The sequence below is a fragment of the Pyxicephalus adspersus genome, chromosome 11, assembly GCF_032062135.1.
Source record: "Pyxicephalus adspersus chromosome 11, UCB_Pads_2.0, whole genome shotgun sequence".
Lineage (NCBI taxonomy): Eukaryota > Metazoa > Chordata > Amphibia > Anura > Pyxicephalidae > Pyxicephalus > Pyxicephalus adspersus.
Genome location: NC_092868.1, coordinates 27,525,478 through 27,551,883, shown reverse-complemented (window position 1 = coordinate 27,551,883; position 26,406 = coordinate 27,525,478). Strand labels below are relative to the sequence as shown.

The 26,406-nt window shown below is 38.7% G+C and overlaps 1 protein-coding gene across 1 annotated transcript in view; it reads left to right on the top strand.

The window, feature by feature from the left end:
- The first annotated feature begins 1,867 nt into the window (after positions 1 to 1,867).
- The window catches only part of DBP (D-box binding PAR bZIP transcription factor), a 47,842-nt gene continuing 23,303 nt past the window's right edge, over positions 1,868 to 26,406 (top strand). Inside the window, exons 1-2 of the mRNA XM_072427021.1 lie at positions 1,868 to 2,411; positions 11,053 to 11,382. Of these exons, the coding sequence (XP_072283122.1) occupies positions 2,246 to 2,411; positions 11,053 to 11,382 (496 nt within the window). The 5' untranslated portion in view covers positions 1,868 to 2,245. The remainder of the gene's footprint in view (positions 2,412 to 11,052; positions 11,383 to 26,406) is intronic.

Here is a 26,406-nt window from a genome sequence, read left to right as displayed (position 1 = left end):
CTTCCCCCTGTTCTTGCCTTTCTCTATCGCCCTGTGCTTTGTCATCTCCTTTATATTTCTTCTCCATTTTTTATAGATGTTCATTGACCACTTATCTGAACAGTCTGCACACTAACCCAGCCATTCTTCACCAGGGTTTACTGGAACCTCAGGGTACCATCAGGACTTTGCTAGGACTACAAAAGGACGGCACATCCACCAAGCAAAGTCAGCAGCATGAACCCATAGGTTATTTTAGCTTACCTGTTTGTAAGAGAGGCATTCTTCCCACTGACCACCAATGTAGGGGGTATTCTTCCAACTGACACCGGAATAAAGGGTATTCTTCTCACCTATCACCAATGTAAAGGATATTATTCTCATTGACCGCCCAAAAAAGGGTATTTTCTTCCCACTGACCACTAATGAAAGGGTTAATCTTCCCACTGACCACCAATGCTAGGGATTTTCTTCCCCCTAACCACCAATGTAAAGGATATTCTTCCCACTGATCACTAATGTAAAGGCATTCTTCCCCCTGACCATCTATGTAAGGGGTGTACATACCACTAACCACCAATGTAAGGGGCGTTTTTCCCACTGACCAACAATGTAAGGGACATTCTTCCCACTGACCACCAATGTAAAGGGTATTCGTATAGGAGCACCAACATAAAGGCGTTCTTCCCACTGACCGCCGATGTAAGGGGTGTACATCCCACTAACCACCAATCTAAGGAACGTTCTTCCCATTGACCACCAATGTAAGGGACATTCTTATTAGGCACCAGTGTAAAGGCATTCTTCCTACTGACCACTAGTGTAAGGGCCGTTCTTCCTACTGACCACCAATGTAAAGGGTATTCTTCTCATTGGCTACCAATGTAGGGGCGTTCTTCTCACTGACCATCAATGTAAAGGGTATTCTTGGTATTAAGCACCAATGTAAAGACATTCTTCCATCTGACCACCAGTGTAAGGGGCGTTCTTCCTACTGACCACCAATAAATTTATTTTAGCAGAGATTCCCTGAGACCTAAACATTACCAGGTTTGGAAAAGCTGCATCAACCCATTGGGTATATTCCATAGATTGGCACTGTCCTGGTCTATGTGAGGTCGGCCTTTAGTAACATGGGGGAATTATTTCTATAATTACTGTATCACTGTCTGTTTTAGTCTGTCATTTGCAACCCCTATTTAATGTACAGCGCTGCGTAATATGTTGGCGCTATATAAATCCTGTTTATTAATAATAATATTAATAATAATAATATATAAATAATAAATAATAATAATACATAATATATCCACAGATCACATTACATTAGTGTGGTGGTCAGAGGGAAGAATGCCTCTTACATTGCTGGCCAGTAGGAAGAATGTCACCCTTACACAAAGACTCTAATCTGAGAAGGCCAAATTTCTCAGGGAACCCCTAGCAACCTCTGGAGGAACCCCGGGGCTGAATTGGGTTGTAAAACACGAGCGATCTTTGCCATGGCAGTGAAAAGGTTAATGCTTCCCATTTGTTGACACCGGTGTCATTGCTGCAGCTGTATAAGACATCTGACACATGTGCCCATACGGTGATAAACACACTCCATGCTGCTGACTGAGTCACTGTCCCTTTAAGAGAAGCAGGCAGCACTTCCATATAATCAGCTCTCTCTCCTCTAATCAGCGTCCCAGAGAGCACAGCCAGGTGACACATGTCCGTCCATGTGTATCCAACCCTTGTACGCACGCCCCTCCAGCAAGCTGATTGGCCATAACTGGGTCAGGCCCCTCCCAGACGGCACCCGATTGGACAAATCTAGGTCAGGGTCCACCTGCCTCTCCCTCTGTCAATGCCACATGACTGTGAAACTTGGAAAACACAAACAGAGTCGGGCAGCGCGCAGACACTCATAGAGCGAGCTGCGGGGAGATCGGGGAAATAAATAAATAAATGGTGCAAGGAGCTGCAAAGCCCGGAGCTGATTGGCTGCATGAGAAGTCTCGTTTCATGGATGGAGACTCCTCCTCAATTCTCCCTACCATAGAGGAAAATAGGAATCTAGGAAAACTGCTTCCCATTGATCAGGAAATGGGGGGAACTTCTGTCTGTTACCAAGATCACACATCTGGGCAGCCTATAGCAGCTGCGATCTGCTCGTGCTGAACAGGCATCGTGCTGTCATCTCAAACAAAAATCTTCATTAGCCATCATCGGTGGAGAGAAGATTATTACATATCGCACAGCTTGGCATCATCTCATCATTGCCATGGCACGGCCAACAACACAACTGGCTGGCAGCGAGAAGCTACAGGGCCAGCAACTGCACCCCACTCCTCCTATCGGGGTCCCAGGAGCTGGCATGGTGAACCTCAAGAGCCTGTTACAAGGGCCCATCAAGGGGCAAGAGCGCAGGACTAAGGAGCTGGCAACCTGTAAGTCTGCCATTGTTATATATTGCATGGGGTCAGATACTTTGTAACAGATCACAAGTCACATATGATTGGCTAGCAGTGCCCCTTACACTGGCTACAATGTCCCCAATTTATAGGATGACACTCACTTCCTGCAGGTTGTCACTTCTCATGTCTGTAGCACACATTTCAAGAACCTATAAGGTGCTGACTGTAAGATTTTGGGGGTTTAACCCCTTGTTACCCCAATATAAAGCTAAATGCCCCCCCCCCAGGTTCTGCATGCATAGGATATCTGTATCTTCTACCTTCCATCTGTTAAAGTTTGGGATTATTCCAACCAAAGGTCACACGTTGCATTGCTTGTGCACAGATTACATCGCTTCATTTTATTCCATTTGCATTAATGGGGTTTTATTTTTTATTGTGTGGTGAATTTATCAATGTTTTGCAGCATTGTGCTGATTGTATTTTAGTGGCATTAAATGTTTCTTAAAGTGGAATTATATTTGGCTCTATGCTTTGTCTTTTCTGCAATAAAATGATTTATCTGCTTGTTCATGGTAAGTGCGGCACACATGCGCAGATAAGTGTCCATCCTTGGTATACCTGGGATGCCAGAATGAGTGAACTCTTGTGCGCATGCTTTTTAGAGAAGAGCGGGTTCAGAGATGGATCCGGCCAGGGGAATCAGAAGTTTTTGAATTAAAGGGCCTACTCAGACTATCCATTGAATTAATGCACATTCACTTTGCATGAAAAGATGGATATTTTTTCAACACAGGGAAGAATGGTTCATATTTCTTCTTTTCTGAGCACTGTAACGCAAATGTGTTGTGATCTGCTGGGTATGTGCGTTGAGATGCCGTTCCAAGTGAATAGCGACTCATTTAGGTAGGTGATGGTAACATGCGTATGCTAATGAGCATGCTTTTCATTTTGAATGGCTTGCCAATGCACTCTAGCATTACATGGGCATTAGGATCACACCTTACCTTTACCGGAAGACATGACAACTTCTGTTCTCTGCAGGGCAGGTGGGTTGCCTTATTGGGATGGCGCGCCTTCCAAATTGAATGGCACCCATATGCACCAACACATGGCACGCATAAAAGGCAGTAGTACAACCCCAACCTATTTTACCTTATATCTGGGAAGGATGCATTCTCCATTTAATTCCTAGCTTCTCCCCATCCCTGGATTGTCCTCCGTGGTGTTTCAGCATCTCTTGCTTGGATTGGGATGGTATTTTCAGCCATGGACAGGCCAGTTTTAAATGATTTGTTGAAGGCTTGAGAAACAATCTTTGAATATTTAATAAATATAGATATTTTTTTCTGAGGACCAAAATGAACAATAATGGCAAATATCACAATGTTAAACTTTGAAGAACATATTTTAATGTAATAGATTTGAACAATTTTTTATCAGAATAAATAGGCATTTAACACAGGGAGATTACCATCTGAAATATCTGATGCTCTTTAAATTTGTTCTTGTTGTTTGGTGACTTTGATTTGTGGATCTTTCAAAATATTGCCCTGTCTATGGCTAGCCTATATCACAGGAACCATTCACCTTTCCTTATACTGTATGTGGAAAGATGTAATCATGGCTGGTTCTAGGGATCTCTGTATTTTGCAAAGGAAGGCAATTCCAATGTATATATTCTATATGTGATAATGTGTATCACATGCATCAACATTAAATATATATATTAAATATTTTACAATCCACTATAATTTTACCTAACCTTTAGGTGAAATAATATAATATAGACAAATGTTAGATATTGTCATTAGGATGATGTAGACAACTCTAATGTGGTAGAACTTTATTCCAGGCAATTGGGCTGACACCCATGCCACCATGCATTAAAATATGGCAAGTTTACATTATTAATTTCATTTATGCAATTATAATATAACATCTCAACAGTAACACACTGAGCAAAAAAGAGGTGTAGTGCATGTACCCGAGGAACCTTTTAAATTGTAAAGAAAAACCAATAATTGTTGTGTCAGTGGGATACTGGCTTTTTACATTGGTGGAAAGCTGGACAAATGTTCCTTTTTGCAGTGGGGGTCTGAAGGCCACCTGAAAGACTCTGGTCTCATGCTTCACCAGCATCAAATAGGAGGGCAATCATTCACAGCTCAAGGAACCCCCAGCAATCTCTTGAGGCATCCTGCATGACAATGGCTAATGTTAAATTTTTGTATGGATTTTCTCTACTTCCTTTACAGTACAGATATTATACCCAAATACTTACCTATGGTCATGCTTTGAAGAGCTTCATTATATGGCTTTGGGTGCCACACAACATGAGCCCAAAAAAATGTTGGCTACATCTGGCTTCTACTATTCATGCATTCTAGACACGCCATTCATTGTTGTGCAGGGTCTGTATTCCTCTGGATGGTTGTGGCCACCATGTGTACAGCCACTGCCAAAATTTGGAATAATTTGAATTTTGGAATAATTTGAACCAGTGTTTCACAACCAGGGTGTCCCCAAAGATTGCTGGGGGTCCTAGAGCAATGAACAGTTGTTACTCTCAAGTCAGTTACCACGGGCATCAATTATATCTTTGCCTATCTGTAAGGGTGCCAGCAATGTAGAAGGAAATGTTCCCAATGACCACAAAACCAATGTACTGTGAGCTTTGGATATAGTAATTATAGCAGGGGTTACCTGAAAACCTGGAAGTTATTTCAAGGGGAAAGGTGAAAAAGATCAAGAAACACTGATTTGGACAAATGCCGCAAATGTGCCAGAAGAAGCTTTCTATGGACTGGCTGTATGGACCAAGGCTTCAAAATTAAGATTTCCAAGTGTGGTTGTAGATAAATATTTAAGTATGTGTTTTCCACGGGGAGAGGTGGGGGAACATGTGAAAAGTAAGAGTAATTATTTTAGGTTTTTATTGTTTAGCATTGTTTTTCTTTGGGAAGGCTTTACCTCACTTCCTGTGCTTGTGACAACAAGACAATAAATAAGGAGATTGATTATCTGAGTTCCTAACCCTCATCATTTTACTGAAGAAATAAAAAGAAGTATTGCAGTCTGTGTCTTCACTGGAATATCTCTTTACTTGGGACACAGGTTAGAGTTGGGATTTATCTTTTTAACTGGGAATTATATGGTTTGCAGCATTCTCCCCAACTCCTAGCTGGTCTAAGTACCCGTAACTTTTCAGTAACCACCTGGCTGTTTTTAAGTAGCTACAGAAAAGTTAGGTCAGAAAAATGAAACCTAGGGGTGGTGGAAAGTTGGAACAAAGTATAGGGGGTGATAGAAAGTTGGAACAAAGTATAGGGGGGGTAATATAAAGTTCATACATTTCTAGGGGGTATTGGATTCCTTTGACAATAACAACTGGGAACACTAAATTTGTCACCCAATTTTTGACCAACTGACTACAAGCTGCTGCCCTACCAGTTTAAAAAGTTTGTTGTACAGAAGTTATAATCCATACCAGGCTCCAAAGTGTAATCTGCACAGGAGCTCCCTCATATAATGTTCAGGACTTTGCCTGCTAAAATCCAGTTCTACTTCCTTAGTAAGCCTGGCAAACTACAAATTGGGTACAATAGGTTCCATTCACAAAGCTTAAAAACAAGGAAAAGTTTCTTTACTTTAACCACGTGATTGTAATGTTCAAACCTCAGCTGAAAATAATAAAAAAAATAAAATAAATACATATTATCCTCGTGTGTTCACTTTATTTTTTAGCAAAATTTTACTATACCCATTGCTGTATACGTGGAAAATAAATCTGAATCTGATTAGTGGATGAGTGAAAGTAAGCCTTGCTCATTGGAAGAACAACTTTATATATTTGCCTATAGACATGGAAGTAGCAGACAGGATGAATGTTGCTGTGGAGAATAGAATAATGTTTTTTTTTCTTCTGTATATGTAATGTGTGTATGAGTGAATAGGAGGATATAGCCGCCATGGTTGTTTGAATGTTCCCATTTTGTTTGCTATAACAAGGCTACGGTGCCCAGCCCAGTGTTATATTTGAGAGACAGGAGAAAAGCACTTTAGATCCCTCTAGATGAAACTTACAGAACACCACTGAATGAGTTATATGGATGCTATCAATGGGTCACGTTGGGGCTTAGGCAATGAGATTCTGCCCTAACACAGCACCCATGTGTCCTCCCTCCATGGCTGTGTTCAGGGAACAGGACATTTATAAATGCAGTCCTGTTAAAGTATATCTTCATCCAAAATGTTTTATGTGTTAGCTAGAGTAAAGTAGGGTTCAAACAACCATGGGTTTTATTATCTCCATCATCATTGGGGATGATTGGTCCCTATTTTTTGCCACTTGGGCTGAGAATAGGACTATCTTTGCCCAGTAGGCACACAGACATATGTAAAAACCATTGGTGGGAGTTCTAACCCATCCTTGTTAAAAACATTGGATTTAAGAGAATACTTTTACCCAAAAGTTCCACATTTCTTCCCATTGGATTCAAAAGTTGGGTGAATCTTGGGTGCAAACCAAGATATTTTTTTTAATGGAATTTAGATTTGAAAACAAAGGTGTGTAACCTATCTATAAACCATGAAAGCTTGCATGGGCGTGAGTAGAATTTCAGCATCTGCCTGTTCCTGCTGTGCTCGCTAAGGATGTTTTTTGAAAACCTGACTTTCCACATGATCAATATTTAGCTAAAAGGACTGTACAGAGTCTGTCAAGCATGCTTAAAAATCAACATCAAGTTATGTTATTGGTAAGGAGAACTCATTGGCCCTGATTCATTAAGCTGCAACTTTGCTTAAAGCAATCCTCTAAGTATTTTGCCAGTCCTTATAACCTGATATAGCCAATTATCACTACCATTGCCCCTTCCTATCGGCCTAGGGTACTTTCAGTCATGGGTAGTACTGTTGGTACATACATCTGAATCTGTGCAAATATGCTGTGACCTACCATAACAACCTTCAAGAAGCTCATCATTTCACACAAAGTGATGGCAATGCCACTCCTGACATGTAGAGCTGAATGTGAGCATTACCACCGTAGAAGAGAATGGCCTTACCAGTATCAACAATTCATTTACATTTTAATTTGTTTGATTCCATGATGAGCATTGTTGAATAAAACGTGGCACTATTAGATAAAAAAATGGCCTTCATTTCAGAAGACAATGAATAACGTAACAAGACAGATCAGCATGCTTGGACTTCTTACAACCAATCAAAACTTTTTTCTTTAATCAGATCAAAGCAACCTGAATTATGATTCTGATTTTTATTTTGCTGAGAATATTGATCTTTGGTGCACTTTAATTGGTAGTAGTTGCTGCTGGCACAGGGAGTGTAATGGAATTTTACATTGAAAATGTTCTATTAGGCTTCTGAATTTGGATTAGGAAGTTTGCATGAAATATTAATAGACATAGATCTGCCCATCTCCCAGAGTTTACAAGCAAGCAGCATTGCACAATGACATGGAGCGCTGCCCATTTGCTATAGAAGGCAGGGCGTAGGTAGGGAGCATTCCAGGTGAGCCAGCAAGCCAGAGCTCAGAGCCGCGTCCAGCATGTCTGACATCTGACTGGAGGAATTGATGCAGCACGTGTAGAGCAAGGTGCTTACAGGACAGGCCATGCGGTGCTTGTTGTGTGCTCAGCAGACCTAATTGGAGTAATGTTTACAGTAGCGTGGTTGTAATAAGTATGAGACATAGTGCTTCAATGAGAAAGCTGACGACACAATGAAAAACAAATGACTGTAGTTAAAGAAGAAATAAACCTGTCATGATAACAATGATACGTTAGTTATTTGCATTAGAAATAAAACATTAAGTCAATTATTTATTCTACACATCGCCTTTATTTAGTGCTAGGTCTGTACTATAAGAATAAAATGGGGGAAAAACAGCTGCTTGGGCTTGTCAGTTTTTAAAGTGCAACTTTAGTCATATTATTCTGTATAAAAAGTAGGAAATAGTTAAAATTTGGGCTTAATCTCATTTTTTATTCCTGACCTGTTGGTTTTCCCCTCACTTACGGTCTCAAACATACAAATGGAAGATTTCACCCACCTCCTTTCTGGTGATAACTGTAAAATTCTGGAATTTTATTATTTGACAGCTGTCTCCAGGATTAAAAAAAAAGTCAACTCTTCACAGTGGGGACATAAACTGTAATAAAAATGTCACCAACAAAGCCAGGCCTGGCGGGTACTAACTGCACAACCTTAGCATATGGAGGGGAAAAAAAGTCCAGACCTTACAATTTGTGCTTGTAAAGTAGGTCACAGCTCAATGAAGGAGGGGGTGGGGGTCACACTTTGGGCATTTTGCTTTGTGGTTCTAAAGGTCCATATCCTGTCACTGATAGTGATTGCAGTTCTTGGGAAAGTAGGTTAGTGCTGCGGTCTCTGAAATCATTAGTTCTGTGGCCCTCTTCTTGGGATACAGAGCAAGATTTTACAGAAAGGTCTGGAATATGGATCAGATATACCACCATGAGATCTAACTAGTCTATCATCTTCACATCTAATTAATCAGGACCCAAAAAAAACAGCTATATCGAGGTACATATTTTTTAACATGACCTGTTTTATTGAGGAAAAGTTTGTCTTTGAAGTACGATACGAGTCAAGAAGGGAGTCTAGCAATTAACATCTTACCACCATCCTAGGACAGAACTAAATAACACCTGCCCTTCTGATGGTAATATCCTAGAGGGAAGGTGTTCTTTAGTTCCCAAGGAAGAACTTGGTAGGGCTATAAAGTGCATAGGTTAACCTTGGATCTATGGCAGGAGCAAGGACTTTTTGCACTTCCCAAACAGATTTAACAAAAATTTTTAATCAGTGACCAAATAGGAATAAACATGACAGTTACCTACAGTCTAACTACTGTACAAGTACAGTAAAAAGAAACAGTAGGTTATTGACCTAGGCACAGAAATAGAATACATCTGTACTCTTCTATCGCAAACATAAAAGAAGCAGGTAAGTGAAGCGCCAAACACTAGATGCCAACTAAAATCTTTGTTGTGCCATTTAGCTGTTGTGACCTGCATAGTACCTGCATTGTGGTGGAAACTCCTGTGCTCTGTAAGCCCTGACTGTGTGGTGTTACAGACAATGAAATGTGTACAGTGGCATAAACCTTGTTACGTAAAAAGGCGGTGGTTCCTGTGCATTGTCCAAGCATTCTTCAGTAATTGATTACATGCCTAAACAATGAGTATTACTTTTATAGCATTTGCATAGAGACAATATGAACACACAGAAGGTGAAGATATATGAACCTATTTATAAAGAGTGGTGAAAGATTTTATCCGTTTCACTGCACTTTCACAAAGTTTGGACAAAAAAATTTATTTTCTGCAGCTTTTGAAAACTACAGAAGTTGTCATGTTGAAACAAAGTATTTTTATTGCTGCCCATGTCCCAATTAGGGAGATTTTGCTTACTTCCTAGTGGGACAGGAAGTGTTAAAAAATCTCCCAGACATTTTCTTTCATACAGTGGGAAAGTTTTAGAAATTCTGACACAGTTTTTGTATTGTGTTCCTTTTTGCTTTTAGTTTGGATAGTTTATTTTTGTATATACAGTATATATATGTTTCTATACAGACAACCATAACATTTTTTTTAATTTGTAAATTTGGCCTAAAAGCACCAAAAGTTTTTGAAAAGTGTAATGTAAAGTATATTTTGGATATGCCATAAGGTCACTAGTGGAAATTTATTATCCAACACATTTTGGGAATTGAGCATTCATTCTTCAGGTAGCACTAAACAGGATAAAAGATTTTGCAAGATTTTTGTTCAGTCCAGTTACCAAAATATTTTGGACCTTAAAAATTAAAGCTGTCCAAGACTGATGAAGCTAGACTATCATCAGAGAACCTGTGTGATCCAGCAAACCTGGAATGGATCTTGTCCAGGATTGGAAACATTTGCCAACTATTAACAAATGATTATTAAGAAATCCATTCCTGGTGTTGGATCACCCAGGATCTCCAGTCTGGGAGATCCTTTATCAGAAGAATCAGACAGTTTATGTTCTCTCACTACAATAGTCCTGCTAAACTCCTGAACGGAAATCAAATATCAAAAATAAAGTTTACACTACACTGCACTTTACTCCCAATATCATATTTTGTGTATGATCATCCAAGGGTCCTATAGTGAACTATAGGCACCAAAGTAGCCCAAAACACATTAACTTCCAATCCAGCCACCACTGGTATATTAAAAATTGTAATTGTAATTTTGTAGGTGAACCTCTTCAATTTGTACACAGAGAGCAATAAACCTTACATAGGTACCACCCCAGTTTTTATTCAAACCTATGTATATTGTCAAACCTTATTAAACATTGCTGAATCTTTAGAAATTGGGTGCACAGTGACTTCAGGAATCAAACTGCTTACGATCTTGTTTTGATCCCTCGTTTTTTATTTTTTAGAAAAAGACCCCATACATGTTACTGGATTTGCAGATTTGTGAGTTCTTTAGCTTCTGTCTGTGATGAGATGTATCTCAGTTTCTAATGTAACATGGAAGATGTACCCATTGTTCATTTAGGCTTAGTTTTCTCAAGCAAAATGTAGTAAATTTTGTTCTGCGAACTAAAAACATGCATGCAAGTAATACTGATTATAAGCATTCTTCTCTTGAAGGTATCATGAAGGATAAGGAGAGAAAACTGGAAGATGAAATGGCCGGATCTCGTCCTCATTGTGCATTCCTAGGATCACTTCTCTGGGAGCGCACTTTGCCATACAATGAGATAGAATATGTTGACCTGGATGAGTTCCTCTTGGAAAACGGCCTCCCACCAAGCCCACCTCATCAGCCTTTTTCACCAGCTAACTTGACACCACCTCCATCTAATCAGTCAGTGGTTGACCTCAGCCGACCAGCTTCCTGCGCCTCTTCTACCTCTGCTTGTTCCTCTCCTGTGCAAAGCATGGTTGGCAGTGATTTTGAACAACAAAGCAGCAAAGCAGGTACCTCAAACTGCAATACTGTAAAAACTTGTTCATGATGTACATATTTGTTAAAATTTGTGTAAAGCCTAAACTTTTATTTTAGGTTATGAATTTGTTAAAACCCTTGTGTAAAATACACTTATTTTATTTGTCCAGCAGACTTGTCTATAGTACAGAATGTGGCGTAGGCACTTCTATTTCCCAAAAATACACACATGGTAGTCTTGTTATTTTTTAACTAAGATCTTGTATTAGTTTTGGAAAACTCATAAAGTCTCCTCCAGCTCACCCCAAAGATTGTCAGTAGGGTAAGGTTTTGTCTCTGCAATTGCCAATCCATATGTGAAAAGTCTCATGCTTCCTGAACCACTCAATTTGAGCCTGATGAATCTTTGTATTTTGGAATCTGTCTATGTAATCAGGGAAGAAATAATCCATTAAAACCTAGCCATTAATTATATTTGGGTAGTCAGCTGACCTTTTTTTGTGCTGATAAAGTTATTGAACCTAGACTTGACCAACTAAAGCAACCCTATATTTTGACACTACCCCAGCCCACAGGCCTGGAGACTTTTTTTGGCCAGGCAGTGGGGCCACAGTCATTGCAAAGCTTAGGCAGTTCTACATTACATTCAGGCACCACTGCACTGTTGATAAGCTGTATCCAAATGGCCTTTTTTTAGCATTTGCCACTGTATTTTTACCTAGAGGGGAACAAAAGTCCATTTCACTTAACATCTTCCTAGTTATTCAGTTGGGCTAAAAAAATGACATATATGCACCTTGCTGAACCTAATAAAAAATGCTCAGAAACCTATTAATAATCCACAGGCAGGCACAGAAACCTTATAAAGCATGGTCCAATTTATTTTAACATGGAAAAAATCTTTCCTGACCTCTAATGGCAGTCAGATAAATCCCTGGATCAACTTTCTACCATGTATTTTTAGAAATGCAGGTAACCCTTGCACTCTTCTCTAAATGTGACACAAAGAGCTGGATTGTTATCTGTGGGGTATTAATGATCTTTTGGACCCCAGATTTCTCCCCACACTTCATGTAACTTGCCTCTTTGGCTCAGGTCCTTTGACATGATTACTAAGAATAATTCAATACTTGAAAAACTGGGACCGCGTATATGGACTGCAGACTTGACAAAGAGCCATTGTGGCTTGATGTGTTGCCATGTTACTTTTGGCAGACTTTTAATATTTTGTACTGCTGTGTTTTAACCATGAAGCAAACCAGAAGATATTTGCTGGATTTAGGCTATAAAAGTTTTGTTCAGATCACTCTGCTGCAGAAAGAGATTGTTTGTTGCCTAAATAAGAAATAACAGGTCAGTGGCCATTGCACAAGGTAAATACAGGACAAAGGTGGTGTGCATTGGATAGTCCATTGGATTTTGGGGCCTATGATCTATGGAAGATATCATTGGGATAAACAACTCTTACAAGTCTAAGTTTGACTTGTTCAACATGTCCCAAATTTCTTCTACAGAACACACTGCCTTTTATTGCTTTTACCCTATGGGGGCTTCTATTACGTCAGATTTGCTTAATATTCTACTGGCAGTATAAATTTACTGTTCTGCTTTTTTTTCCTGTACATATTGTGCTTATTAACATTGCTCCTTTACACAGTTACTATTGTTTGATAAACTTTAGCAAATAGTGGTATTTCTTTGTATTTTTATCGAACATGGAGAAACAAAAATATTGGTTGATATTGATATTCCTTAATGATCTTCTTTTGTTTTATATACTGTTGTTATTGCCCTTTTTTATTGGGCCTTGTACAAACGAGCAAATCCCCTGCCAATTTTGTGCTCCAGTTCAATTTTCCAATCGTAACACCGACATGTGTATGATATTTTGTCCTTTTAATTGTTTTCCTTGGTTAGAATTCCAATCAGATTTCAATAATAATTTGTACACATGACTTAGCTGTTGTCAACATTTACCAAAATGTCTAATCGAGCACCAGAAAATCATTGCTTCCAATCAGTTTTGTGTTTATCTCACTTAGTATCTACTTAAGACTTGTTCAGCTTGTTTATTGGATCGGAAGTGGAAATTGGCCCAAGTGTACTACGTCTAAAGTAAACCTTTATTGAAATGTTAAGATAAAGCTATGCTAACAGTCTTGCTGAAATCCGTAATGGAATATAAGTGATTATGTTAAATACTTACCTGGAAAGCTTCTGTTACAGGTTCTTTTTTGCAGCAAGCTCCATGAATGGAGTAGATGTAGTTGTGGCATTGGACTGGTGATTGTTTTCTCTCCCTGGGACTAGTCATCAACAAACGGTAGCTGTGCATGATATCGGTGGTCTTTAGGGGTCCATTGGGACAGGAAATATTACCCTAGCACTCTGCATTCCTATACATAAGAACTTTAGAGGAAACCGGTGCTGAGAGAAAAATAGAGACTATCTCCGTTACAAGTCACTCTGAACTATTACGCAGGTTTAAAAGTCAAAGTGAAGTCAGAACTTCTGATATGCATACTTGTTCCAAGTTCTTACCTCAAAATGTATTGAAGCTCAAGTACAGGATGACAGCCAGACAAGTAGCATTTGGCTTCCATATTCTCTCAGGTCAAGTTTCCTTTAATAGTGTTACAAAAAAGATGTGAGCAGTATGCCAGTACACATTTGTTTTTATTAATATATACAGTGCTTCCCTAGGTGTTTTTGATGCTGTAGAGCATAATGGCTGTGGCTGCCTCTGTGTTCCTGATAGATTTATGATTCTAACATGAATGAATGTGTAGATTAGCAGACTAGTTTTGTTGGTGTCACCATTAAGTAGTTGTTGACTGCTGCCTTTTGGTGAATCAGTATTTTTATGGCTGCCTCTTGGTATTTCTGGTTCAAAAGTAATGTCACTCTGTCATGAGCACTCCTTCATTTAGTCGTTGGGCTGTCTATCAGGTCTGCCTATACCCCCCGAGACCTGCTAGACAACCCAACTGCCATCGCTGCTTTGTGTTGTCAGCCTGAAACAGGAAGTGAAGTCAATGCTAAGATTTCCAGGCAAGATACTTTGCAACAGTTCCATTAAAGGAAGGGTCTAAATTTGCTATTAGAATTCTAAAAGAGATGCTGCAGGAGGACACGTGCAGGGGGAGCTTTATGATTGAGGGAGTTTGCCCTTCCATAGCCCATTTACCCTTCACTTAGAATGCTTAGTTTCTTCCATAGAGAAATTTAGCCATATTACAGCATTATAAATCTAGAGACGTTTTACAGCATTATAAATCTAGAGACGTTTTATTTTATATGTTTATACTGATTTACCTTAAAAAACATTTTGCTTGATCATATCACTGTGATGATTGATGTTTTGCTTAGAACTGAAAGAGTTACAAGTAATTACATCCAGTTGCAGCATGGAAGAAATTTCCTTTTCCCTTGGCAAATAAACAGAGAGGGGAAAAAGACCAAACCTATCTCTTATTTGGAGGAAAAAACCCGCCCAACCACAGATGCATAACCCGTTTGCCATTTTGTGCTAGACAGAAATGCTGCTGGTTCTTTGCTCAGAGCCCAAATCCTAAATTTTAAGTAGAGAGATTATTTACAAGAGTCCCTTTCTAATGGAGAAGTGTAAGGGCTCTGTGCCACACATCGGATTAAGTGCTGTACTGTGATAGCTCAGTGTATTCCAAGAGCCATTGTGTACTTTTGCTGAGACATGATCAAATTTGTGTTTCTTTTGTATGCAGTACGGCAAGAATTTACTTTAAAAATGAATTTTAGCCAACTATAAACAATATAAGTTGGTTCAAATAGGGTATTAATTTAAAACACACTCAGCTTTGAATTGTGGTTGGTGTAATAATAAATAATTTCCATCATTTGCACACCAGGTAAAATTTCAGATTTACGACCCAAGCTGCATTTGACAATTGAAAAAGCTACACTGGGGACTGAAATGAAAAAAGTCCCAGAATAGTGTTTGACAGTTTAGGTTATCCTGTTGCAAAATAAAAAACGGGATAGGAGAAGTACAGAAGAAACAATATAACTACTTGTCCCACTGTCTATACCATTGGTCTTTGTTCTCTTCAGGAGTTACAGTCCTTGGAGAATCATAGTCATCCAATATTTCTCTCTCTGCTTAAATTCCTGGTAGTATTAAAGCCTGCTGCACTTTCCCCATTGGCCCATACATTTCCATTGGCTCATCACTATTACCTGACTTACTGGGAAGTAGAGTGTTTAAAGTGCCAGGGGAGCTTTGACATTACCAAAAAGTTCCCAAGCTTTGCCCAATCAAAACAGCTTAAGATGTTCAGACAGCTCTAGGGGGTAGACTTTCTTGAGATCCCTTCAGCTTTTCTGTCTTGAGACCTTTCGACTTTAGGACCCATATATTGTGTTGTGCTAATCCACATTGCAATAATGTAGTGCATTTATTGCAGTGGGCTGCCAACCCACCATGACACATGGTAAATTGTTACTGTGCATTGTGGTGTGGTGTGCATGGGGCGGCACTGAAAATAATGCAATCACAGTGTACTAACTACACAATGCAAATGTGTTATTTTGGCCTGCGAATGTAAAGTGCAGATCTCAAAGGAAATGCTTTCTGTCATTGCTGACCTTATTTTAACATTGCCTGGCTGTTATATTGGATATCTGGCTTCAGTTCTCTTGGAATCAATGATTTAGAAAGAGAATGCACATAAATAAGCAAAGCCAGAGAAAAATCTGAATGCCTATTCTACATGCTTGTTCCCAGCCAAGACCTCATAATTTTGGAGCAAGGGAATCGGCATGAAATCCAAGCAAATAGAGGTTTTAAAAGGTAAAGTCTCTGTGTTTGCCCTGACATTTTTTGCTTCAATAGGCTTTAGCTTTTATATAGAAAGTAGTACCGTAGCTGATTGCCATTAGCAAAGGGTATATGGAAGCCAACACCAGTGTTTTTATAATCGTAGAGAAAAAAAGGGGATTTTACGCATCTCTGTTGAATCAAACAACCACAGAAATTACTTTAATATAAATGCAAATTAATGTGACAAAATTAAAAAGGACAATTTGCCCAGTCACAGTTCTTTTTATAAAGGTGAAAGTCTCCTACCAGTTTTGAGCATGGGACAGCCAGTACAAGAATAAAAGTGGTGTAATGTCATATTTTTTTTTAAAATGGATAGAGAAAGGGTTAAACATCCATAAGCTTTGACTTACAGAGATTCTAAGTTTCTATCTAAAAGTGAAAAAATAATGCTTTGGTTAGAATATTGTTGTTATTTGTGTGCTGAAGGCTTTGTGATGGCTTGCTACAAACAATACTCCTCAAAATAGCATTTTAATTGGAAGTCACTAAATTCATATCTATTTTTGTCATTTTAATGTGTGGGTCTATGAGAATTTTTAGGACACAGAATCATTAACATCTTTTTTTTTTTTTTACTTCACATACTAGGCATGGCAGAAAAGATTGTTGGCTATAAATCAGTCAGAACAGTACATGATATATGACAAAAAAAATAGAACATCTAAATAAAGCAGGTTTATTTTATGAACTACATGCAAAAAAAAAACAACAAAAAGGAATTGACATTATAGTCCAAGTTTGACAGGCAAAGGCCTTTACAATTATTACATGCCTGTGCTGGTCATGAAAAATATTGTGTGCATGTATTTAGAGGCTTAATGATCACCATTAGCCTTAGAAAATCTTCTCTGGCTGTTCCCAAAACTCGTGCCCAAAACGTGAAAGCAGAACTAAGCTGACGCCTGCTGCCAGCAAGAGTGCACAGTACACGTGCCTGCTCAGTGCTTGTTCCTATGATGCAGCTCTGTGTTATAGTCTGCATTTATACTCAAAACGACAGGGTGGAACAGATGGCAAGAGGCTTACAGTCGCGTGTGTCAATTTATATGTAGAGAGAGAGACTGTGTGTGTTTGCGTGTATGCATGTGTCTGTTCTGTGTTCTCCCAAGGTGAGTGCATATGGAACACAGAATTAATGTGCCCGTGTTTGGCTGACTACATGCATCTACATGCCAAGCAGAGGCTTACTCTGTGCCTCCTGTTTCCTGCTCACTACCCAAAAAGCACTTTAGTAAAGGTAATGTGAGGTGAGTTGGCACCAGTCAAGCACAGGAGTGTTTGTAAAACAGAATGAGAGAGAGGTTGGTTGTGGGTGAGGCTGGCATTAAACATGTAGAGACCAAACCTGTCTCTTGTTTAAATATTGTGTACAGTTCAGCTTCTTCTGGCTAATTTAAAGGGCCGCACAAAGTCCACATGGTTGGCTCTTTCAACTCCTGTCTTGGGGTTGATCCCAACTAAGATACTCTCACCATGGGGTTTGTATATTCCCCCAATGTTTGGAAAATTTTCAGTCTCCCTTTACTCTGCTCTGTATTGACATTGAGGTTTTATGTTCTCCACATGTTTGGAAAGTCTCCTTACCTGGCTCTGATGCCCACCAAGGTCCTGGCAGTTCCTGAGAAAGCCTTGTGTGAGCTGCATTGGCAATCTTATACAGTAAAGAAAACTTTTCTGCATTGAAGGGTTTCTAATTTGGCCAATAGTATTATTAGTTTTGGAGTTAGACGTTGAAAATTATCTGCTATATAACTTTATTGTTTATAGAATAACATCTGTTCTAATAATCATCTGCATTTTGTTGGGTGACTGTGAACAGTGACTGCACTGTTGGTGGTATGTTCCTTTATGAACAAGGGTTGGTGTAGAATATGGTAGAAAATGCAGGATTCTGATTTTCCCTGGGACTAATAGCAGGTCATTTCCTGTTACTGGGAAGGGGCTTGGTTATAGGGAGATGGAGCTTATCATCTTTAAGATGTATTTGTTTGACTGCCAGTGGGTAGGTTTGGCGCCCATTTGGAAGGGAGTTTCAAATTAAATAATTACTTGGAGAACAGGAGGTTTGTGTTTCCCGGGGAAGATGGAGATGTAGTGCCTGAAGTGTTTAGGGTCAGCTAGCTTTGGGCCCCTGCCCCGGCTTGGCCAGTGCCCCAGTAAGAGCTGCAGAAAGAGATAGAGGAAGAGAAGGGGGGTTTCTCAACACCTTGTAGCCTTCTGAACTTTGAAAAAAAGGCACTGGAGAAGAGGACTCGCAGGATAGTCCTTAAGGACAAGAACTCACATGACAAGTGGCCAGCCCCAGAGGAGCGAGTTTCTCATAAACGTCTGCCTGTGGTAATGAGTAACTAGCAGAGTTTAGGCCTGGGGACACAGGAGGATGAGAATGTAGTACTGCTTACTTTAAGACTGGTTGTGAAATAAGGAAAGGAAAGCCGTTTATTTGGCAAAAATACAACTGTATTAATGTGAATATAATCATGTACTGCTTACTATAACAAATAATGTTTGGACTGAAAACTGGGTTTTCCTGATACTCCGTATTCCCAAAACCTTCTCTCCGACCATTGAGTTTGAAAAAAACCCTAGATAAAATTTGGACTCAGTCTAGAATAATAATTTCAGAAACAAAGAAACTGAGAAATTATAGATGCTCCAAAATGGGTGAGCATACATTACATTATGTATACATTGTATGACATCTGTGTGCACAGATACCTCCAGAGGTGATGTATAAGGTGCCCCATACATTATAATGGTAAACAGTGACAATGACATTGTATGGTGTTACTGTAACTGCATATGGGTCCGCTGACGATGCATAAGGTGACGGCAACTACCTGTCGGCACCATGACCCTGTGTGGGATGTGTAAGTTTGCAGCCTGGCACAATAACATTGTGTGGAAAACAGCTGACACACAGATAGGCACACAGACACCACCCAATGTAATGTATATTATATATGTTTTATTAATTCAAAGTTCCTGCTGGGCTAATAAATGAATCAAATGCAAGGCTATCACCATCACTATGTTTGATTTGTATAACTAATGAGGTCTTAGGAGGTTAAATCACTCGGTTACTGCTCAGTTTGTACAAGGGATTATATGAAATTTAAGTCATTCACCACTCTCCTCTGGGTTGAAGCTTAGCAGCAAACACAAGAAATTAGCTAGCTTTACTAAACAGGAAGAAGTAGAGAACATAGGTTATACAAGGGACATTGTCAGGGAGAGAAAACAGATACATTTATTTAGCATTTTGGTTGTTACTTTTTGCTCTAACTACTACTAAAAATACAAAAAGTAGAAAAACATTTTTGAGTATTAAAAACATATCTGAAGTCCAGTCCTGTTTTTTTCATAGAACAGATATAGAATATGTATACTAGCTTAGGTTCTTTTTATGGTTTGCCATAGAATAAAAGTGTAGTTAATGTAGAAGAAGGTAAGCAAACATCAGCAGGCAACTCTGGTCCTTCAATGGAGATATTTAATAACCAATTACTGACTTCTAACGGAGAAGGTTCAGAGCAGATCAGACCAAGCATATTGTACCATTCAATGTGCTCTTAATGTTTCCAAAACCCAAAGAATTAAAAATCCAGATGTGCAGTGACTCAATCTGGCATGTCCATAAGCAGTGAATGCAGATAACTTCTCCAACTGGTGAACAATCTGACCAACAAATGAATGCCAAGTGATTGCTAAAACACTTTTTTCCCAGCTTCTAATAAATATGCCTCTGTGTAGTTGTATAAAAAAGTCCAGTGGAAAATGTGGGCACAGACTTGACATTTTTTAAGGTTTCTTGTACTGGATTGTGTTTAGCAACTAGCAAGGAAATGGCAGTGAGTTACTTAATGAGCACCAGGTCTGTTTCTGGGCATGAGCAATTGGGGTAGTCGGCTAAGGTCATCAATGCTACATGGGCCCCACCTTATCATCCAGATTATTTTAGTTCTCACCTGTCCCAGCCACCACCAAAAACTCCAGTGTCCATCACTGACATGGACATCTGTCACCAGCTTTTTTTTCTATTGCTAGATCACAGTTTTTGGCCAACATATTAGATATAGTGGGGACTAAACTACTTAACTGCATACACAGAATGGGTATCCTAGGTATTACTTTTCTTTACCCTTTACTTTGGATATAGTGTTAAAGTATATATATTCCAGGACATAAATTGCTAGTTGCTGATGATCCGGAAACATCTGTGCAGTGTCTGCTATTGAACTAGACATAGTGACAAAAACACTGTATTGTCTAACCACATGGTGCTATGTACTAGACAGGTATTAAAAAGAGGTAAAAAGTATCCTCTGGCCCCCCCTTAGGTACAAAATTTAAAGGAAAACTCCATTAAGTCAAAACAAAAAATACAACATATACAGTATATATAATTTAGTCTGCAGGTTATATTTTTAAAAAACATAAAATAAATCTTCAGTTACAGAGTACTCAGATCCCCAATTTGTGTGTTTATGAAATGCATGGCTGCTTGCATGATCTGGTATTTGCATTGGGGAAGGGGGGGGGGGGGGGGTGAATGTATTCTGATATAGGTAGGTATGATTTTGCAACAAAGTTTGCTAAAAACATTTTGTATATAAAAAAGTTTACTCAAGTCAGGGAGCTTCTGCTGTGCTGTCTAGAGACATCTTGAAGCTATTTGTTACCTTCTTTTTTCAAAACAATGTTAGTAAACATTTAGGCTTTAAAAATTCTGCTCTATCCAGTCCACAAAAAAATAGTGTAAACCAGTTTGGATATCTTTTTTTATACATTAAATATTTAAATATACAGCTGGACAACTGGACTTTGTTAGTGGATATGTTCCCTATCTTACAAAGGAATCCGTTCTTGTAGAATCTTTTTTGAATGCATTATGACATTCTCAGCATGATTATACACACCCAACCTTTGTGAACCTGCTATATATTAGAAGCTAATGCATACTTCTGTATGATTAGCAAGCTCTGCTCAAGGCTGGTGTTGGAGTTTGGTTTCTGACAGGTTATACTACATACTGACTTATTTTATGTCTCATAAGTTTTAATGGAGATATGTGTTCAGAATGTTAGGGTTTTCTGGAAATGGGAGGTTGGGAAGGCAGAAGCATATTTAACATAGGTAGTCTAGTGAAAGATATCACAACAAACATATCTTTTTAAATTTAAGATGTGTGCCACATGCCTTTCTGGTTTTGCTCCGTGCTAAGACTGTGACCCTGTAAATTTTTAGACTAGGTACTTGCAAAAGGCACAGTTATTTAGCTAATGCTCAGTGATCCATCAACCACTCGCTGCACATTGTATACCCCTAAATGAATATGCCAGTACTGAATGCTGCCTATAAAATTCAGCTTTGTTTTCAGGCTATAGGTTAAGTGCTACATTTTCTGAACTTGGCTGCTCATACCTGACTATGCTTACTTCAACTGTTTCTCATTTTGAGTGACCTTCAGAACCTCTGTCCCTCTTTCTTCTTCAGTTGTCCCTCTGTTTTGGTGAATATGTACCCCTCGATAAAATATGTATAAGTAACCTATTAGAAAGTGTTTATTTGCACTAAACTTTTCATCCAACCTCCAAATCATTCTATTCATAATTTTAAAAAGCTAATAAGGCATAAGAAAAACTCTTGTCAGTTTCACCAGTCATTTTTTGTGTATTCTTTTTTTTGATCAACAAAATAGGGGGTCTTTTGTCATTTGCTTACATACATTAGGAAAAGGGCCTCTCTACCCTCCCTTCAATATGTCAGGTATGTTTATGCTCACTCCAACTGGCCCATTCAGCATGATGGGAGTGGTATTCAAGCATTTAGACCGTGATTCATCATTGTTGTCTGGGCATTTTGCCTGTAATATGTCTTCTGATTGCAGTTAGTTATCACATCAAATGTGTTACTGTAATACTGAGAGTTATGCCACCATTGCCTCACATAGTAATTACTTGAAAGTGTGAACTCATAGACTATTTGCTCACATAAAGTTTGGTTCTTTATGTAATAAGTGGCTCAGCAATCCTAGGTAAGTAGATGAACAAACCATCTTGAGGCATCCAGCTTTACATAGACACTTAAGTCTCTGGATGTTTTTGCTGGAAAAAATGAAATCATGGAGGTGTAAGTGTTGGCATTCAGCAAATATTAGGGATTAAAATAATTGCAGTATTTTAGATTTTGTTAATTCTGATCCTTACATATCTTAGCGGCACCCACTTGCACCCCTGTCTACTCATCATTATAGCCTAGGCACTACTGGTCCAGAGGATTGCAAACTTTAGGGACAGCCTGTCATAGTAATGATTCCATGTACTCTGCAAAGCTCTGTATAATACAAAGGATTTTTGAGAGGCCCTGGAGGGACCTTGCAGAGAGTTCAGCCAGACGGTCTGTTGTCTCCAGAAAGTATTAAATCCTGTCTTCTAACCTGAAGGTTACTTTATAATATCTGCCTCTATTCAGTTGCAGGTACATTATCTAATAAAAATGTATACTTGAAATGTAACAAAGCAATTATTTACATAGCAATTATTATAAGACATTTCAAATAATGCAGCAGTGCTATTTTAAGAAATCACTTTTTTCTCTATGCATCTAGCAAAGGACACTACTGATGTGCAATTCTTTAGAGGGTGACATACCATTAGTTGAATTGCAGGTTAAATAGGAAGTCTTGGAGCGAGGTACAAATACTTATAAATGCAATGAGTGAGGTTTTAATGAAATTAATGAATGCATTTGTATCTGACATAGGTGTCAAGCTTGCCTTGTTATATGAGTGAGTACAGTCATGTGAACCATTCTGCTCACATATACAGCTGCCCTTTGTATTGTCATTGAACTTATCTATCTTTGGTACAATTCTGATTCTGAAAGGGTGTACTTTCAAGAAGATCAAGGGCAGAACTTTAGTCATACCAGCTTATGCAGCTGTTTAAGGCCATGTACATACAGAAAGAAAATAAATGTCCTCTGCTGTGGTTGCATGATTATGTATCCATGCAGAAATATAGTTTGGAGACTAAGCGCTTTGAGTCCTCTCCTCCTCCTGTGTCACTGTCTGTATCTGTCTGTCATTTGCAACCCCTATTTAATGTACAGGGCTGTGTAATATGTTGGTGCTATATAAATGCTGGTTAATAATATTATGTAGGATAGAATTAATGTACAGTAAGAAATTCTAGAGTTTAAATTTGTGTACTGGTGCTAAAAAAGTAGATGGTATACTGGTATATGTTAGTGAATAGCTGCTGTCTTTGCAAAAGGTTTAGGCATAGGATGCTATGGAAAAGAGAATGACAGGTGGGGGAAATTTGAAAGCATGATTAAAGGGGCAGATAAGATAGTGAGAAGGACAGATAAGCGGGTAATAGGTGTTAGATTTATGTGATACTTTGGGAAGGTGGGGTTTTACAGAAAATTACAGTTGTTTTTGCTGATGGAACCTCTGTGACCAAATGTTTTGTGCACTCCAAGCCTTCCTTACACTGACATTGTTGGAGATACAATATGATCATGCCATTAAAAAAATGTATAGGTTATTCCAACATATCTGCCAGTAAAAGAGATCTGGAAATTATAGCAAATCAAATTTAGACCAGGGGTCAGACAGGGTAAATTCTTCTAGACATGTCATTTTCTGAAATGGGTAAAATCATAATTCTTCTGGACATGCTTGTTCATTGTACTGTAACTGAAATCCAGTCAAATTCACATATCTCTGGATTTTCAGATTGTAAAGTATGGTATGAAATAATAGCAACAAGCTTAGGTTGTTCGATTTGTTATCTGTCTCCTAGGAGCCTTGGTGGGCTATTAAAAAAATATTTTGCCCAACTTTTACTAGCCAACCTATTGCAGCTCTTAAAAACAAAAAACACACCTTACTTCATACAGCCCCCAATCCCTCCGTACTTGTCCTTGATTGGGTCCCGTGCCATCCTGTAATCCGCCTCTGTCCCGGCACCACCATCTTCAGCCGTCTTCTTGGCTTGTCTTCTGGCTATGTCACCCAATCCCGCACTGCACAGACAAGACATAGGGTAATGTAGCCTATGTGGATCCCAGTCACTTGAAATCTCTGCAACTTCTGGCTTCTTCCCCGGAGGAAATTTGGCCTATACCACAATAGTAATGAAGGCAAACATCTGATTGGCTGCTTTATTCAGAGATCATTTTGCACACATATATTTGAGTCCTAAAGACTGCTGTACTAGTATTGTTCCAATGTTATCATATACATTAATAAATGGCAGCCTAAAGCAAAAATATGCAATTATTTCTGAAGGCCAAGCTCCAAAGATCTTTGAATATAACTTACTAACAATTTAACCTTAGTTTCCAGAGCCAAGAGGCAGTTAATATGCATATTAGCTGATCTCCTAAGCCCAACACAGAATAATTTGTTAGGATACATGAGCTGCCAGCGCACCATAATAAATTAATCCGCTTTTATTTGCATGCATAAAGGTCATAAGCACAAAGCAGCAAAGATTCTGATTTTTTTTTAACATGTATCATGGATCATACAACATATATGACCTGATGAGGGAGTTTGGCTCTGACATGATGCTGTGTTGACCTTTATAGTCTACACCAGTGTTAATTGAACAGAGTTCCTCCAGAGGTTGCTACACCAATGATCTTTTTGGCTATCTGTAAGGATGACATTCTTTCCACTGACCATCATTCTAAAGTACTGTAAACTGTGGATATAGTATTTATAGTAGGGGTTCACAGAAGACCTAAAAGGTTTCTGTTTTTTTTAAGGGGTTCCCCATGTTGAAGAAAGACTTGTCTACATAATTTAAATCTGTTTCATTTAGAGATTTTTTACCAATAGCTCCACTAACAAGGTATGCTTACCACTGCTTTTTCCAAAACAGCTAGTTGCCATATGCAACACTGTCCAAACCAAATGTGGTTTGGGGGAATGATGGTATACATCCACATAAGTTCCAACATCATCTGAAACAAAAGTTCAGGTATACTTATGAATTAGGGCGGTGGCTTTGGTACATAGATGGGTAATTTTATCTTGCTTAGTAGGGTGTTGGGCTATCAGTAGACACTGTCATTGTGTGATGAATAGGTAAAATGGCAGCAAAAATGCATGTCTGTTGCCTTTTGAAGACCATGTACATAACATTTTGCTATTGTACCTAATCACATTCTGGTTTAGAGGCATATGTTGTTCAACTAGAACTATCTTGTCCAAGTTTATATAGAAGGGGGGGGCACTATAGAAGGGGGTGGGGCACAAAACCGCTAAACCCATTGCAATATTAGTCGTATGAATGCTTCAAACACACTTATTTCTCAAACATGTAATCCTTTCTTTGTGTTATTCAAATTTTGACCTTTTTTCAAAAGGTGGCAGCTAAGCAATCCTTTCCATTTCTAACCCCATCTTATAGTTACTGAAATCATTGAGTAAGAACCCATAAAATGTTTTGACTTTTTTAACATATTTGAACAAAACTGGTCAACACGTGCATGGTGGTATTCAGGTAAACTTGGAATATCTGATAGATATCGATCATTTACCTGGACATTGACTAGACCATGGACAGCAATAGGGCCGTAGATCTTTTGATCTTGTCATGATGACATAGCAAAGGTCAACAGCACAGCGAACACCAGATCCTTGGGAGCTGATGTTTAAAAAAAGCAGGTTTCATCTGCATACTACCTTAGAAGGTTCTAGTCTCTGGCACCAAATCTGGAACACCTTAGTTCAATTCCAATAATAAAGTTATAGGAAATGTAGGGGACATTTTCTCATGACAAATTAGCATTTCTGTACCTTGGATTATGAACACTGAATACACCATGTCAATTTTGTGTGTCATGTGTTCAAGTATATCACCTTTATCTAATAATATTGAATGAATATCTAATGTTTGCCTGTTCAAATATGTTGACAAAATCATCTGGTTCTATGAGGTATATTTTTTTTCCGGTGACCAGATGGCATGTTTTCCAACATCCAGAGGGATAAAATACCTGAACCATATGGTAACAAATATACCATATTACAACCTAGTATACTATCATCTCATAACTGACTGTATAGCTAATGCCATGCAGCGAGGAATAGCATGTAACTGTCATAGATGGAACAGAGGTGTTCTTGATGTGTACACTGTGGTTGACAGTCTGGATTCACCTTCTTTATGCTGTT